Source organism: Podarcis pityusensis, assembly GCF_964106645.2.
Source record: "Podarcis pityusensis genome assembly, chromosome: 5".
NCBI lineage: Eukaryota > Metazoa > Chordata > Lepidosauria > Squamata > Lacertidae > Podarcis > Podarcis pityusensis.
The window spans coordinates 80544771-80561732 of NC_138032.1; the positions used below are offsets into that span (position 1 = coordinate 80544771).

At 42.8% G+C, this 16962-nt stretch overlaps 2 protein-coding genes across 11 annotated transcripts in view; one reads left to right on the forward strand and one right to left on the reverse strand.

The window, feature by feature from the left end:
* LOC308476921 (uncharacterized protein) overlaps positions 1 to 16962 on the reverse strand; it is a 212206-nt gene that overhangs the window by 28760 nt on the left and 166484 nt on the right. Inside the window, exon 1 of one of the 10 annotated variants that reach the window (XR_013986183.1) lies at positions 2767 to 2977. The exons of 8 other annotated variants lie outside the window; for them this stretch is intronic. Coding sequence is in view for 1 of the 2 variants with exons in the window: in XM_081005116.1 (XP_080861242.1) it covers positions 2888 to 2990 (103 nt within the window). In the remaining variant the exon portion in view is untranslated. Of the gene's footprint in view, positions 1 to 2766; positions 3091 to 16962 lie in introns of those variants that run through there. One more of the 10 variants, XM_081005116.1, reaches the window with a different exon arrangement.
* Positions 3634 to 16962, forward strand: part of RASGEF1A (RasGEF domain family member 1A) — a 220756-nt gene continuing 207427 nt past the window's right edge. Inside the window, exon 1 of the mRNA XM_081005025.1 lies at positions 3634 to 3802. The gene's annotated coding sequence lies outside the window, so the exon portion shown is untranslated. The remainder of the gene's footprint in view (positions 3803 to 16962) is intronic.

The following is a 16962-nucleotide window of genomic DNA, read 5'->3' on the forward strand; positions in this document are numbered from 1 at the left end:
CATTCTCCATTAATTATTGTTGATGTGTGGGTTATTTTTTTGCATTGGAGTCAGACTTCACTAGAGACTGGTATTTTGCAAAATACCAATAAATTACCTTGATAGATTTCAGAATCAGGCCACAGTGAAGTTTTTAAGCTGCCCCTTCTTCTTGATTATAAAGACATTTTTCATTTTCAAGTTGATATATTAATGTATCATTGATGCCAACATGAGTCGGCAATGTGGTGACAGCTCTTTCAACATGAGCAGCATTGTACTACAAAATAATCTACTGAATCTGTGGTTTTCCATGCAACATGAATCTCAATTACAGTCCCCTTAATTGCTGGAAAATGAAAGCAATTGATTATGTCCCACAAGCTTCATTTTCTTCACCACCAGAAAGGATCTACTAGGTATTCAGCTTTTTTTTTTTTTTTAACCTGTAAAATAGCCAGCAGTTTGCATAAATAAAGAATATGCATTGTTTAGAATACTAGGCAGAAAACTGAACAAAAGCTGCTCCACACACCCACACCTAAATTTGTGTGACACATTACTAGCCTCAAAAGGCATTTGGTAACATCAGATATTTTTCTCATGTGCCAGTTCTAGGTTAAAAACAAAAGTTGGACTCCAAAGACTTATTTTGAGGTACAGCCAAGAACGATGGCATGGCCAGTGGGGGTTCTGGTTATTTTCCTTTGAATGGCAGACACACACACAAATATTCCAAGGCATTTTACAGCTGCTTCTGCAAAACTCCAAAAGGGATTAGCCACATGGCGTTGAGCAAGGGAGCGCTGTTTATGCAGTGAAAGCCCAGAGCTCCCTTGGGCACAGGGAGTTGGTTGTGCATTTATTTGGTTCCAGGCCAAGTTGAGAGACACAGACAAAAAAACCACAACGGTTTAATTAAAACACATATGCACCTCCTTTCATCAACATTCTCAAGGCACTTTGCAAACATTTAAGTAAAACAACAATGGATACATATAAGAAATAGGAGCTAAAATGCAGCTGAAAGTCAAGAATTAGAACACTTAAGATGGCAGATGTATTTTAAAATGCCTCCTTCATACCCTCCAAATGTCCCTATTTTCCAAAGGCAGTCCTGGAATTGCAAAAGCCATCCCAGCTTTTGTTTTGATCCCAGAATGTCCCAGTTTCCTCTGCAAGTGCCACCGCTGCTGCGCTCCGCGAAGAGGAGCTGGCGCTTGTGCTGAGCAATGGCTATGGCCACTGTCACAACTGCAAGCATCCCACGGCCTCTCTTTGCCATTGCTGCCAGCCTCCTCCTCTGGCAGCTCATAGTTGCTGCTGGAGAGTGGCTGAGGAAGAGGAGGAGCGGCCACCTCCGTCAAGGCACAGGTTCTTAGAGGCAGGCAGAGGGCAGGGCCATCCTGGGTGGGAGGAAAGGGGGAGAGGAGATGAGTATAAGGAGTTTTGATTTTTTTTAAATGCTTCAATAATTTATTCTTATTCTTATTATTCTTATTATTCTTCTTATTATTATTATAAATAATAATTAATTATAATTATTTCTACCCTGCCCATCTGGTTGGGTTTCCCCAGCCACTCTGGGCGGCTTTCAACAGAAGATTAAAAGCAGAATAAAACTTCAAACATTAAAAACTTCCCTAAACATCCATGTGTATCCATGTCTAATCTTGCCCCTTTCTAAGATTTATTGATTGGTGCGTGTTTTTCTTTTTGTGAAATAAATAAAATAAAAATCAGGATTAAGAGGTTTCATCAGGACTGTTCAGGATGTATGTGTTCTGCCCTGTTGGTATAGTGGTGGCAGAAATGTTCTGCGGGGCGGGGGTGGGGGACCAAAAATGGTGGGTCAAGGAGGGTCAGTGAAGAGGAGTAGGAAATGTCCCTATTTCCATCTGAGGAATGTTGGAGGGTAGTATGCTACTTATATTTTTAAAAAGTGTTTTTTGTCTGGTGCCTAAAAGTAAGCAAAGGTGGCACCAGGTATACCTTGCTGAAGAGGACATTCTGTAGCTAAGGTACCACTACAGGGGGGGGGGGAATAGTGTTACAACTAATCTCAGCTCTGAGCAATAAATCATCGGCTTACTACCGTAGTGTACAGATAAATTGGCATGGAAAATGGCACTCTTTCAAGTTTCCAAACCTTTTATGGCCTTAGAGGTGAACACCAGCCATTTGAATTAGGTCCAGAAGCAAAAAATGGAGCCCATAAAGTTTTTCTAAGACTGATGAGATATCACTGCCAGTCAGTGGATACATTTTACAGCAGCCAAAGCTTCCAAACCATTTTCAGAGGTAACCCTATGTACAGCACATTGCAGAAATCCAGACAGGTTGTTAGCAGAGTATAGATAACCACGGACAGGTTACCTCTGTTCAGGAGAGGCTCCAGCTTGGGCAAAGAAGCCCTGCACTGGCTTAGCCTGTTAAGCCATGGTTAGAGTAAAGAGCATAGCTACATTTTGAACCTGTTTCATCAGGCGGAGTGCAACTCCACCCAGAATTTGTTCAATACTTTCTATTCACAGGCTCTCCATCTTGTCAGGGTGAACCTTCCATTTATTATTACTATTATATCCGATATTTTGGAACCGAACAGAAGTGCTTTGGGGCCTACCCAAAGAATAGCTAGAAAACCCAACAGTTTTTTGTGGTCCCCTCTGCAGGGGGCCCTACATTTATCAAGCAGTGTTGAATCCTACTCAGGGCACCATACATGGAATTTCCTTATTTTTATCCTCAAACCACCCTCTGAGGTAGATGATGCTAAGCAACACTGACTTGTCTGAGGCAACCCAGCCAGTTTCCTTGGAGCTCGGGAGATTTGAATTGAAGTGGTTTGTTCTTGTGAATGCCTGAAAGCCCCTCCCGTCTGTGGCAATTTCAGATACTTGTTGCAAACCTCTTCCTGTTGCTTTGATGCAGCCTGGCACCTTTTTGTCCTCCTGGCTGCTTGTGGTTTGGCAGCCTACTTTGTTCCTCTGCTCCTTTGCCCTCGCTGCCATTTAATCTAATTGCCTATGGCAACCCGGAGGAGTCTGCCAGCCACATCACAATGGCGCGTACGACGTGATGTCACACAGGCACTCATAAACAAAGCCAGCAAGGTTACTTCCACTCCTTCCCCACTCAGGAATTAATTCAGCTGCAAAATATGACCATTTCAAAGAAGATATCAAAACCAGTGAATATCCGGCACACAGCTCACTTGAATCCTGGTCTCTTTGACCCAAGACTCTTTCTACAGTGCCACAGTGGCACCATGGATTCGTCAAATGAACACCCAAGCCAGTCACAACCCAGGGAAACATTATCTTGTATTGCACCAGCAGCAGCTAAAACATTTCTCAACAAGCAAACTGTTCAGAGAAGCTGTGATCTCAAAATAGTTCTTTGGGATGGCAATGCTAGATACAGGCAATTCTGTCCCTAAGTTCTTTAAAAGCATCCATGCCTCATTATTGAGAAGAAACTTTTAAAACCATCCAACACGAGGAGGCAGGGAGACAGAGGCAATGCCGACTCAGATGGTATATTCCTATTTCAGTCTCGCTTTCTCCCACACCCTCCTGCTTTTCTGCTTTCTCTTGCTGCCTGCGCGTATCCACCTAACACTCCCCCTGCAGTAAGCTGCAGAATGGGACACTCTTGTTCCAAAGCCAGCCGGCAGCTGTCACATAGCGGAGGCAGCAAGCAGCCTGAGCAAAGAGTGAACCTACTCTGTCATTTAGGATGACTCACAGGGAATTGGCATTAATCCCTCTCTTTCTTGTAGTGGACGGAGCACAGCCAAAAAGCTACACTGGACTAGATCAAGGTAAGGCTGGAAGATTGCTTCTCTCTTTCTCTCTTTCTAGATATATTAAAGCAATACACCTCTGAGGCTTTGATGGATGGCTGACACTGGTACTCTACACCTGGCATGGCATGTCACTAGTAATTCCTTCCTGGTCTTAGCCTCTGGGGTGCTGTTCTAGAGCTGTAGTCCTTGATCACAACAGACAGATTGAAGCCAGCCACATAGATTGCTTTTCTTTCTCAAGTGCAACTTTTCTTAATGAGGGCATTGCTCCCAAGCTCCGGCAAGATATAAAAAGATGCTCAACATTCCTAAACTCTCCTCTTAGGAGGTACCCACAGGGATCAATTTTAGGGAAGACCAGGGGTCTATTAGAAATGCAGCCTTGCAGCTTTCCTCACTTGCAAAATTGAGCTCAGGTTCCGTAGTTCAAAGAAGCACTTTGCTCTATCCATTGCCCACCCCACCCCCCAAGATATCCCTAGCAATTCAGAGCCTCCCAGGCACAAATACATCTCCTTAATTTATGCTGAGTGTTTTGAAAGCCACCGCACTCACTCAAGCTATCTGAAAAAAGCCCACCCAGGGACTATCAACTGTTCTGTGCTGCGCTGATACTGATAAAAAGCCTGGCACTACGTTTTGATAAACAAAACCCACAAACGTGCATGTGGGAGCACCCTGACATTTGTGTGGATGGCTAGCAACTCGTTGCTTTGAGCCATAGGGAACCATTTTATGTTCCTGGGTACAGTTTTCTTCTATTAGTTGTCTGAATCTGGTGTCTAGTCCTAATGCTACTGCTTGCATTTTATCTTTGATTTCTAATTGAAATATCCATCTTGCTTGTGTGCGCTCTCTGTCGAGCTAATGTTCTAGGAACCAGCCAGTTTATCTCGGAAGTGGTTCCATTAAATAAACCTTTCCTGAAGTGCATTTAATACATGGAAGAGAAGCTGAGCAGGGACCTCAAACAATTTTTATGAGCTGTGCTCCTTGATGTCTGTTTTGGACCAAAAGCACCAAATAACTTTCTCTAACTGTAATAATAATGCATGCAGTGCTCTTTTCTCTGCTGGGTTTAATTTTGTGTGCTGTAAATGGAAGTGTTTTATTGTTTGTCCTTTACATCGCGCTTGGTTCACCTGGACCCACTATGGATGGGAAATACTTTGTAATGAGTTGATGGCTTTTATGCAATTAAAGGGTCAGACAAGAGGCTGCTCATGCAATAACTAATGCTGTGGGGTTGTGTATAGAGATTGGCCACAGTTTATTATGCTGATTGTTTCCACTATTTCTGCACGAACTGGTACATGAAGAGCTGTGGTGCCTAAATGTGGTTATTGGTGTAGCAAGTAAACCTGCTGATTGCTGCTGTATTGAGTGCATTTCTGATCTGAACAGTTGCATCCTTCACTAGGGGTAAAGATGGCAGTAACACATCCCTTGTGCCCGCAGGCATAGCAACACACCCACACTTCTGAGTCCTAGAGAAGACTCATAAACACTGCGACTGAAACTCATCTGTAACGCATTATATTTAATTGCTTAAACTGTGTTTATTTTTTTAATGATCCAATGCTTTGTGTGTTCTTAGAAAATGATATTGCTATTCAAGAAGTTTAATTACATCTACCTCAAAAAAATTTAAATGTGAAGCCCACCTTATTTCATAGTCTCATTAGTGGCTAATAGTAGTTAAGCCATCTGCACTGAAACATGTATTGAAAATGTGCTATAATAGATCTCATGCTCGATTCTAACTTGCCTTGCTCCATCCACCCAAGCCAGCTTTGTTTTTCTTTGTTTTTTTAAGTTTTCTAAAACTTTCAAGAAAGTACAGTGGTACCTCGCAAGACGAAGGCCTCGCAAGACAAGAAACTCGCTAGACGAAAGGGTTTTTTGAGCTGCTTCGCAAGACGATTTTCCCTATGGGTTTGCTTCGCAAGACGGAAACGTCTTGCAAGTTTGTTTCCTTTTTCTTAACACCGTTAATACAGTTGCGACTTGACTTCGAGGAGCAACTCATAGAACGCGGTGTGGTAGCCTTTTTTGAGGTTTTTAAAGACTTTGGTGATTTTTTAAGCTTTTCCAAAACTTTCCCGACACCGTGCTTCGCAAGACGAAAAAAATCGCAAGACGACAAAACTCGCAGAACGAATTAATTTCGTCTTGCAAGGCACCACTGTATTCCAAGCTGGGATGACACCCCAAGGGAAGAAAATTCTACAATTTACAGAACAATCAAAAAGAAAGCTTGCATGCTAGCATGCCGTGCAGACTCTATTCCCAAAAGTACATTCTCTATTGACAATGGGTTAAAATGGGTTATCGGGATGAGGCAGTCTCTTCATGATATTATAGCCAATATTCTTAGAGCTCTAGAAGTGAATACTAGGCATTGAATTGTGCCCGCTAGGCTGCAGGAAGCCAGAGGAGAAGTTTGTGGTATTTTATTTAAAAAACAATCCAACCTCGTTAAGAGAGACACCGTAGAACTCCAAAGTGGATGAAGGATCTCTTGAAGTCCTCAAGAAGAAGAAAACACATGGAGTATATTACAGTAGTATATAGTTTCAAGGTTATAATAAATTCTTATAAAAAGAGGCATAATCTCCATAACCAGATTACATCAGGGAAATGCTTGCTTGCCCCCTGCAGAAACCTGGGGTTCTAGGCAGAGCAATGTGTCCAGAAGAGCCCCAAGGCTGGAGACCTGAGTGAGCAGGAACAGCTGAAACCAAACCAGCAGCATGTGGCCTTCTCTCTTCATCTTCTCCCAAGCACATTGCTTCAGTCTTGTCTAGTAGATTCAGCTCTAAGACAGAAGTACATGTTGCACTCCCACCCTATGGACTGCCCAAATTCCATGAATAATTAGACATGACATCTAGTGTTTGTGTCAAGGTCCAATGACAAGACTGACAATCCAACAAAGAGATCCCAGGACTGGCAGATCCAGCAAAGGAGTGGCTGCCAAGGCAAACCATGGGTCCTCCTTAAATGCCTGGAGAGTGGCCCACAACCACCCCCTTTGTTCCCTTGTGATTGGCCAATTGAGTGAGTGGGCTGGATCCTTTTCCCAGGCAGCAAGCTTGGCCCAGGGACCTCCTTTGCTGCTTGGAAAGCAGCTCAAGGGGCCTCCCCCATCTGATCGCAGAGGGAACATTGGCTCACAACAGCACCCACCAAGAAGGGTGAATGGTCTTATGAGAAGCATGGGCTGCAACAGAAAGCAGCATGCCTGCATCAAGTTCTCTCTACTGCCTTTGCTATGCAGGAACCTTCATTCCATGTTGTGCTCTCATTACATTGTGTGTTCCCTTGCTGATACCCACAGCAGCCAGTGATGTGATGTCAATTGCCAAGAAAAAACACAAAAAGCATATGCATCCTAATTACATAGGATCCTACATAAGGATCATTCATCCTTCCAGATGAGACCAGAACTTAGGCCTTAAATGGACATGCAGACCCCAAGTCACAGAGGTTTAAAAATGGGCTCGCCAAGGTTTCAATTAATCCAGCATCTTACTGCCCACAGTATCCAACAGGATATCTCAGAGAAGTCCAGAAATAGGATTTATAGGCAATACACGCTACAGAAGAAAGGACTTATGTAGTAACTGTAGATGTTTTAGAGAAAAACAGCTGTTTATTTCATATTTATATATCTCCTGCTGTCAGTTTAGGAAACTCCCAACAGCTTTGACATGGCTCCTTGCAAGTCTCCTATCCAGGCACTGATCAGAAAGAGACCCACATAGCTGTAACAGCATTGTACTCAGAACATTCTCCAAATTTGAGTTTCCTGTTCTGTATTTTCCCCTCCCACAGTGAAAGTATTGGTTCATAACTGTGTTTTGTCATTGGAAGCATTCATCTGATAAATGTCACACCTCCAATTGCCATCACTATTTTCCATATTCAACAGGATCAATAAGAAATGTATATGCAGAGGTTTGGTTTGACAAGGAAGATTACAGTTTGATGATGCGTTGCTCTGAAGCACCTATTAATATCTAGGCTGGTTGGTTTTGTTTTATTTTTGTCCTTAAAAAATGTGGGGAGCAAATTATAGCTTGCAAGAGTTCCATCAATTGCTTCAGTTCCATTTTGATGGTTTGAACAAGTCTTCAGTGTAAATTGCAGTGTCTGATCCTGTTTGCCAGTGAATACAATATAAAACCCATTCATAAATGAGTTTGATACTTATCTGTGTGCTATCAGCTGTTCTCCCCGTGCTTCTCTTTAGCTGGAAAAACAGGGTCTATTGAAATGTATGTGATTCAATGAGATAACAGTTCATTTGTAACTTGGCAACCAAGGGAAGAAATCATGTTCCAATAAGACATCACTCGTGCAATCCTATGTTTGTGTTGCCCTGTTCCCAAGGAGATGAACCCTAGAAAAAAAAAGCTACCATGCTAAGGCAGCAATCCTATTCAATTAACCTGCAAGCAAGTCCCATTGAACTCAATGGGAGTTAGTTCTGAGTAGACATGCATAGGGTTGTACTGTTACACTCTGCAAGTGATAGATCTATAACAGAAAGAGACAATGCCAGCTATTACTTCTAACTAGAGATAGCACAGCATCTAGCCTTAAGTGCTACCAAACTGGAGGATTTGTTTTCTCTTTGTCAAGATGGATAAACTGTTGTTGTCAAACCTTATTTGATATTATGCATCGAGAAACATTTTGAGAAGGGTATGTAAAAGAAGAGCTTCTCTTTGCAAGAGGCTTGTGAAGGGCTCCATTCTCCCACACAACGGTCTGGGCCACTTTCCCATTTTTCTCCTCATTCACCTTGGTAAATAATGTAAAAGTAGTGGCTGGAAAGAGAGGAACTGTAGAACTAGAAAAACAGTGCAAGAAAGTTTGAGAGATAGAAACAGAAGCAACCTGTCTCTACAATACTCATTAGTCCTGACGACAGAGGGGGGCTGTCCCAGTCCAGCCAATCTGAGTGCTGCATGAGGTCTGAGCAATTAGCCTCTCCCAGGCCATGACTTTAAGAACAGCAGAAGCAGGGGGTTTTTAAAAAAAATAATAATCTTATAAGTTGTGTGTCTGTGTTTCTCAAATTGATCCTTTTACATGGCTTTGCATATATTGCAGTATTTTATGAATTGAGACTTGCAGCTATTTTTATTGATCATAGTTTAGTAATTCTTTACTGCAATTGTTAAGAGAGAATTTGTTTATTATTTGCTGATGTTTCGAGAGTTACCTTTTATTGTGTACTATTATATCCTAATAGATTCTTGAATATTACTTTATCCGATATAAGTCGTTCCATTTTAAAGTTACGTTTTATTATGACTTTTTGTATTGGATCAGATTATGGTAAGGTGCATGTCCTTTGTTGCATATTTTGTTGCTGTCAACCACCTTGTGTATAGTAGTATAGAAAGGCAGTATACAAATTAAAGGTCTCTCCCAACCCTACCTGGAGATACCGGGGATTGAACCCAGGACCTCCTGCTTGCAAGGCAGATGCTCTACCACTGAGCTAAAGCCCTTCCCCAAGTAGCAAGAAGCTGATTTGGCAAAGTATGAAGCTTAGCCAGGTACTTAAATGCAGTAGTGGCCGGCAGGGCAATACAGGTGGGGATGCATTGTTGACTGGGCTTCCCAGCTAGTGGCCTGGGGGGCGGAGGCAAGGTAGAAGAGAGGCAGTTGAATGTGCATGCGTACTGTGTCCATTTCCCTTCCTCCCACCCCTCTGTGCAGCCCCGGCCACTGGCAACTCGCGCTACACCACTGCTCTGCCTACCAGAAAAAGAGATCTTTGGGTCATGATGGAAAACTCACTAATAATGTCAGATATGTGTCCTAAAGTAAAAAGGGGGAGTGGGGCTCATCTGTAGGATATAGTAGGAGAAAGGTTGGAAATAAAGACAGAAAGTGGCTTAATCTCACCAAAGAAATCTGTGACGTGGCTACATTAGGAATGCAACTGAGTTTTGGTTGGTGCAGCTTAGAAACATCTTATAGAACTACAAATACAGAAACTGGCAGCTAAAATAATTTTGGACTTGGTTTTTGGAGGATGTTCCCTACTAGAAAAGCCTAAAGAAACTCAAGCTACAGTTTACTTGGGGATAAACCCATTGAACCTGAATGGGGCTTACTTCTGAGTAGGCATGTATTGGATTGCACTGTTGGCTTTTAATCCCCATCCCTGCCAAGTCATCCCTGCCAAGTTTTAGAAGTATACATAAAATGTTTGTGTGTTCCGGTAAATAGCTGTGCAATTACTAATTATGTGATGTTAATGTAGTAATTAAACAGCAAACAGTAAATCCACACATTTGTGGTAGCCCTTGCCTTCCCCTTGCTAAGGGAAAGGCAAAACCTGCAGAGCAGGGGAAAATCCTTCCCAGCCCCGAATACAGCAACCGTCACCAGACCAAAGCAAAGCCCTACTAGCTGAAAAGGAAAAAAAATGGTTAAAGCAGCAAGACATTAAGAAATTAAAGCAGGGAGGGAAAGGGTGGTTGATGCTCCTGGCTGACTGGATGAGGAGCACAGTGTTGGCCAAGATATATAGCAGACAGGCAGACCTGAGTGAAGCCTGCCTTACTCAGGTCCACACGCCCAGCCATGCTGCCCCCAGGCTGCTACAGATTGGCCCAATTTGAAACAGGTTTGGCAGGAACTCATGAACCTCCATGGCAGCTGAGGGGGGTGCGCACAGACAAAGTGGGGTGTCAGGTCTGGGCTGGTGGAGGAGGCGCTGCGTTGGGCAGCAACCACTGCTCACCGCAAAGGAAGTATGCAGTCATTTCAGACCCTTCCTTCCTTCCAGAACTATCAGTTCTGTATTCAGTATGCCTCCATTCCTTCCCCAAATTGGCCAATACTATTTAATTCAGTGGAAAATGACTGTGTGCTATTGGTTGTATATCCATTCCATTTTCTCTAGTATTTGGTGCATAACCGTGAACTGAGAAAATGAAGCAAACAGGAATAATCCAAAATTCAGAACAGTTGAAGCCCCCTTTTTTTGTGCTCCCTTGTGACAAATCTCAGAAACATCATTGCATTCTAAAACATTGTATTTGTTCACTTCTTAGAAGTTAAGCTAAATATGTTCAGAATTCTAAACCCCTGGTTCTCTACATTCAGCTATTATCCAAGAAGGCACAGCTTAAAATTTTGAATAATTTACATAGGAAGATGAATAAATTCCAAAGAGTTTATAAACTTCCCCATCAATTTGTCCTCCACTCTGATTGAAGATGCACCAAACAGTACAATTGTAATTGAATTAAATCTGATCTTGGACAAGTACAGAGATTATGTTCATCAAGCAAATATGCAAATAGTATCTAGCATCCATCACACATTCCTTTTAATTATTAGCAAGGGTCTTTCTCAAGGGTGCTTTATTAATCAAGCATCTGTTGGGTAGCAAATATAGCTTAAGCATCCATCATCCAAGAAGTATCTGGGTGAAACAGAGGACAATTTTATGATCCAGAAAGAGAAATCCAACAGTATTTAGAAATCATGTGTAAACCACCAGTTATGCAGCGAAAGAAAATGATGTCACAACTCTGTGTAAATCAGCTTTGGCTATGCGATGATACTGCTAAGGACGGCTGAAGGCAGTTCAGAGTGAGGGAAGTGCTTCCTGAATTGGCAAATACTGCTGAGCCTTTCATGTCAATCACTTAAAGTCATCTTTTCAATGCTCCCAGAAATGTTCTTCTCCACTTTGGCTCTGAATTCTAAAGTTAACTTTGACACCTCTGTATCTCCATTTCATGCCACTCTTCAGCTCCATTTGTCTCAGAAGAGCAGTGGACAATAAGTCAGCAATATGGCCTTGCCAGACATATGTATAAAGTGAGCCTAATTCACTTTGAGGTTGTTTAACAAATATGGCATCATCCATGTGCCATTCAAAAGCCCACAGGATCCTGGGACAGATAAGAGGGTTTGACAGCTGCATATTCCCACATTGTATGTGGTTGGACTAGGTCAGAGTTTCCCAAACTTGGGTCTCCAGCTGTTGCTGGACTACAACTCCCATCATCCCTAGCTACAAGACCAGTGGTCAGGGATGATGGGAATTGTAGCTCAAAAACTGCTGGAGACTCAAGTTTGGGAAACCCTGGACTACATGATCCTCAGGGTCCCTTCCAACTCTACAATTCTATGATTGGTTGCCCACAGACCTTAGACATCTCAACATTTCAAAGTCCTTTCCTCAGCACAGGTAAGCCAATGTCAAACAGAAGGATGGTGACATAGTTAAGGGGCCACTGTGACATCAGAGGAGATCCTCCATCAAGAAAACACAGCAGACCACCACCTGTATAACAACAAACACAGCTTGATAGGTACATGACGCAGATGACAGAGCACACAGCATGGATCTCTCTCCCTCTCTGGCCTCATGTCAAATTCAATCAGAGTTCATAGCGGCCGATGGGAAACTATGGAGAAAAGTCATTTTGCACACAAAGAAAGAACTTTGCACAAACAGTCTGTCATGGGAAGACACAGGGGAACTTGAGCACATTGCTAAAACTTTTCTGTTTAGAACTCTGACAGGTATCTTGCCTCAGGACCCAACAACCTGAAGCCCACTTCACCAACAGGCAACACCAGGACAGAGCACCATACAGAGGTAAACAATGGACAAAGGGGCATATTCTGTAATGTAGTTAACTGCTGCAATTGGTTTATTTCCCACCTCCTTTGTTACATGTGAAAATCATGTTTTGTCTGAACTAGGGATGGAGGAGAAATTTGATTCAGTTTTGTATTCAAAGGCAAACCTATCAATTTTGCACTTTCTGAAAAAAAAAATATGAGAACTGAAACAGGCATCTTTCAAAATTTGTCCATATCTGAATTTTGAAATGGAGTTCTCCAACCAGTACATGCATACAGTACATAGAAGTATGCATGGAAATTGTGAAAGCACACTTTACCACCACAGTGTGCAGTAGTGTATGCCAAACACAGGTGACGTCTCTGTGGTTCTTTGCTGACGGTTGCTGGATACCTCTTTCCAACCGGTGGTGGACCCTTGAGGTCTCAAATTTCAGCAGTACCCTCCACCTCTCATCTTCCATTCTATATCATAGTTGTGGCTCCATGCCCAATGCGACCGAACCGAACTGGTCGCCTCTGTTCCAACCCCTGCCACTGCTGGTCAAATAGTTATGAGCATGCAGAATCACAGCCTGGATGCATGCAGCAGAACAAGCTGTTACCTAATGCACAGTATTTTGCTACATTCCCCAAATGGGGAGAATGTTCACAGTCAGTTCCCCTTCCCTCCAAGGGAGGCTGAGGCCTGAGAACTGACTAAAGCACTCATATGGCACAATTTCTTCTTCTGTTTCTAATATTTACTACCTCTCGGGAGTTTAATTTATATGGAAATGTTGCGTATACTTAAAAAAAGCAAAAGCTATTCAGGGACTATGTGCTCCAGGCTGCTGCTTATTTCATACACTCTGTCTGTCCTTGCTCTTCATAGGTCGATTTCTCACAGGTACAGGATCCACCTCATGGCTTATTCTATTCTAGTCAGGAGAGAGACCTCTCCTACTACCAGCAGGAGTGACCAGAATGACCCCAGCTGTTCCTCCATGCGGTTGGTAACCTACTTGGCTCCAGACCAGCTCCGCCATCCTTGCAAGCTTCATGACCGCTGTGCAACAGTTGAAGAGGTTCCCACCATGGAGATGGACCCATGAGCAACACTGCAACTGTTGCCTATCAAGACACGTGTCCAAGACATGGGAGGCCTGCCAGGATGATTGGCTGGCAATCCCACCCATGTACTTCCTTTTCAGGAGCCACTCAATTCCTGGATGTTGATCATTAAAGCACCGATGTTGTCATGTGCTGTTGTTCCTTTGTTGACCAGAAACGCTAGAACGAAACGGGTCTCTAACGCCCAAGTATCATCTGACCTCAAGACAGAACTCTGAGAGGGGCAGGCAAGGAACTTGATGGGCTCAGAAGTCATCACTCCCTCCTTTCTCCGCTCACTCAGGTACTCCAGACTGTGAGGAGGCATGTGTCTCAGGATGTTCAAGTGGGACACTTGCTTCCGCCAGGGTGTACGAGGAAGTCGGTTAGGGTTGAACTAATGAAAGAAGGTAACTGCACAGCTGTATAATGTGACAGATTAAATCCCAGAGTCAGGATTTGTCAAAAGCATGGCAAACTTCAAGATGCCCACCTTTTATTTACAAATTTTTGACCCCACATTTCCTTCCAGCAGAGGCAGATTGAGGGGAGCACAACCCAGTTTGGTCGCACTGGTTGCAGAGTCTCGGGGGCGCCACAGGGAACACAGCTACTATGATTTAGAATGGAGTGCAAGAGGTCGGAGGGGTGTCAAATTTTGGCATTGCACAGGGTGCCATTGCAATGTGAGACCCCAAGGTTCTCCACTGCTCCCAGTGAAGCCTAGGGTAAACAGCAAAGAAATACACTAGAGCAGAAGTGGCTTTCCCGTAACATCAGTCCTCTGGCAGTAGTGCATGCATGGGCAGAGCCGATCCAACACTCCTGCCAACGTATCTGCATAACTTCAACTTCTCCAATTGATGCCTTGTCCCTCCCATTCTTGGTAAGTGGCAGTCACGCTGCTACTTCTGGGAGGTTAGAATTGTGGCTCTGCCACAGCAGGCAGGCTGTTTCTGTACCAGAACTTTTCAAGCAGCATTTGATGCAGAATTGCCGTCTTAGTTCCAGCTTCCATTTTTTAATAATTCTGCTAGCCAGTCAAGTGATGATTCTCATTTGTACAACACTTTCCAGGGGTGCTCAAATTGTTTCGCACCTTTGTGAGAATGCGTTCGTGACCACAGGGAGGTGTGCATCAGGCACTTCCCAGCTCTCAGTCAACGTAGCCACTATCCTTCTCCAACTCTTGGCACCCTCCCTCTTTCATTTTAGCCTGGCAGCATCCAGGTTTGCAGAATTTGCCTATTTGGATTCTGTAGAAACAATGACATGGCACACATTAAACAGTATCTTTGAAAATGGAAATAAAAAAGCTCCCCCACTAGAACGACTGCAAATGTAAAACTAGCAAATTAACCAGAAAGAAGGGAAATCAATTCATTTAAAGAAAGTTAATTAAAAGGATTCATTCTACTTTGAAACTTCATCATAAGAGCATCACTTACCTTTCTCTGAACCATCTCCCACCCACTAACGTTATCCATGCCTTTGTGGGTTTTGTTCAGGTTTTCTGCATTGTCTCACATTATCTTCTCCTACTATTACAATCACAGGTTGCTTTTCATTACTTAATTGTCAATTATTTGTCTTCACTACTGTTCTATTCTTTTGAAATCTTGTGAAGTGTAGAATAAATGGATTTTTAAAGCTGATTAAGTTTGATATTCAAATGAACAAAAAATACTGATTTTTTTAAAGCACGATGCATTCCATATATATATATTCAGAACTTAGATTTATGAATTACAGTTTCTCATCAGAACACACGCAGGGTCTCTCTCTCTCTCTCTCTCTCTCTCTGTGTGTGTGTGTGAGTGTGAGTGTGTGAAGAGCACTCTATGCTCCGGACCTTAACACAGTGAAATTGATTTTGCTCAGGCTTTCCAATTCATTCGCCCTAGCCAAGCATGGAAAATCGCAACCCAAAATGTATTTGTTGAGAAAGTTATGAGTTACTTTAAATCAGTGACTTACAGAGGCACTGAGACTCAATGTTCGATGCTACCATCGCCTTCTGTAATAAAATAAACCAGGAATTCCTGCCTGCATCATTAACGTGCAATTATTTGAGTGACTTACTATTTATTCTTCTTTAGAAAAAGGTGCACCAACACAGTAACTTGGGGGTGTATATATACCTTTAAGCTTTCACATTAAGCAAAAGCTTCGGCATGCTACTCCTCCAAATGTAAATTTTAAAAATCTGCTTTCAGAACCATCTTCCCAGGAAGAGTGTGTGAGGTTCCCTGGGGCCTCATACGACGCCTGCACACTGTACAGGACTCTGCAAATGAAAAGCTGTCTTATGAAACAGAGGGATCCAGAGAGGATAATACCCAAGTGAAACCCTGTTGAAGGATTTACAGTTCATGGCTGGGGAGGGGGAGGGGGCAAGACCTGTTTCTTTCTCTGTCTTCCTCGCCACTGTATTCCGCAATCTGCAGCATTTCTTTTCCCATTGATTTATCCCAAAATGATCACAAGAGAAGAACTGATTTGGGAAGCAGAGGAGAAGAAAGAATATGCCTTGTTTGCCCAATTTGGGAATGGGATGCTGGGTTATATGGGCTTTTGGTCCAATCCCAAGGGGCTCTTCTTGTGTTCTTAGTGTGAGGGCAAAAAGGGGAGCTAAGAGAAAAACAGTAAATAAAGAAATAATGTGCAGAGCAAAGCACATTTTACTCAATTGCTTGATCTGTAGCACTAAATATGAAGCTATGTATTGATACATAGCATGATAAGCACATGAGCTCAAGTGTTCCTTAGTCCAAAAAAAGATGGAGCATTGAAGTGCTGAATCTCTCTCAAACACACTATTTCTGCGAACAATTTCCTTTGCCCCATGAGTAAAACATTGGGCAAGCGTAAGTAAAAGTTTGCAAGATTGCCACCAGCTAATAAGAATTGCTTCAGGGGGTCTTAAGATCCATGCCAATGTCACATTTGAATAAGAAGTGATTTGCATGTCAGTTTTGCTACGGAGAAGTGTTTGGGTGACACAACTCTGTCTCAGGACAGAGCAAATCCAACATGAATGGAGCAATTGAACTACGGCACTCACACAAACTTTCACACTTGGATAACTAATGTGTCTGAAGGCTCGTGCCTGCAGAGGGATGATTGAAGAACACGGTGCCAAAATTGTTTTCTCGTGTCATTGTGGCAGAACTAAGTATTCTGCAGTTGAAACTGCACTGTATGGGCCTGTCTTGTCCCAAAATGGTTCCTAGCATCTCACAAATACAGACATCTCTTCCCAAGACTGAGATCTTATTTGCGCTGTCTAGCTGGCCCTGGACTTGGAACAAGTAGCAATTCTGAGAAAACTACCTTAAAAGTCCTGGATTTCAGTTTTCTAACCAGCAACCTACATTATGCTTCCAAAACTGTGCAACTACATTTTCTACATTCATCTAGACAGCTGACTCTCCCGACAGCACAATCTAGCA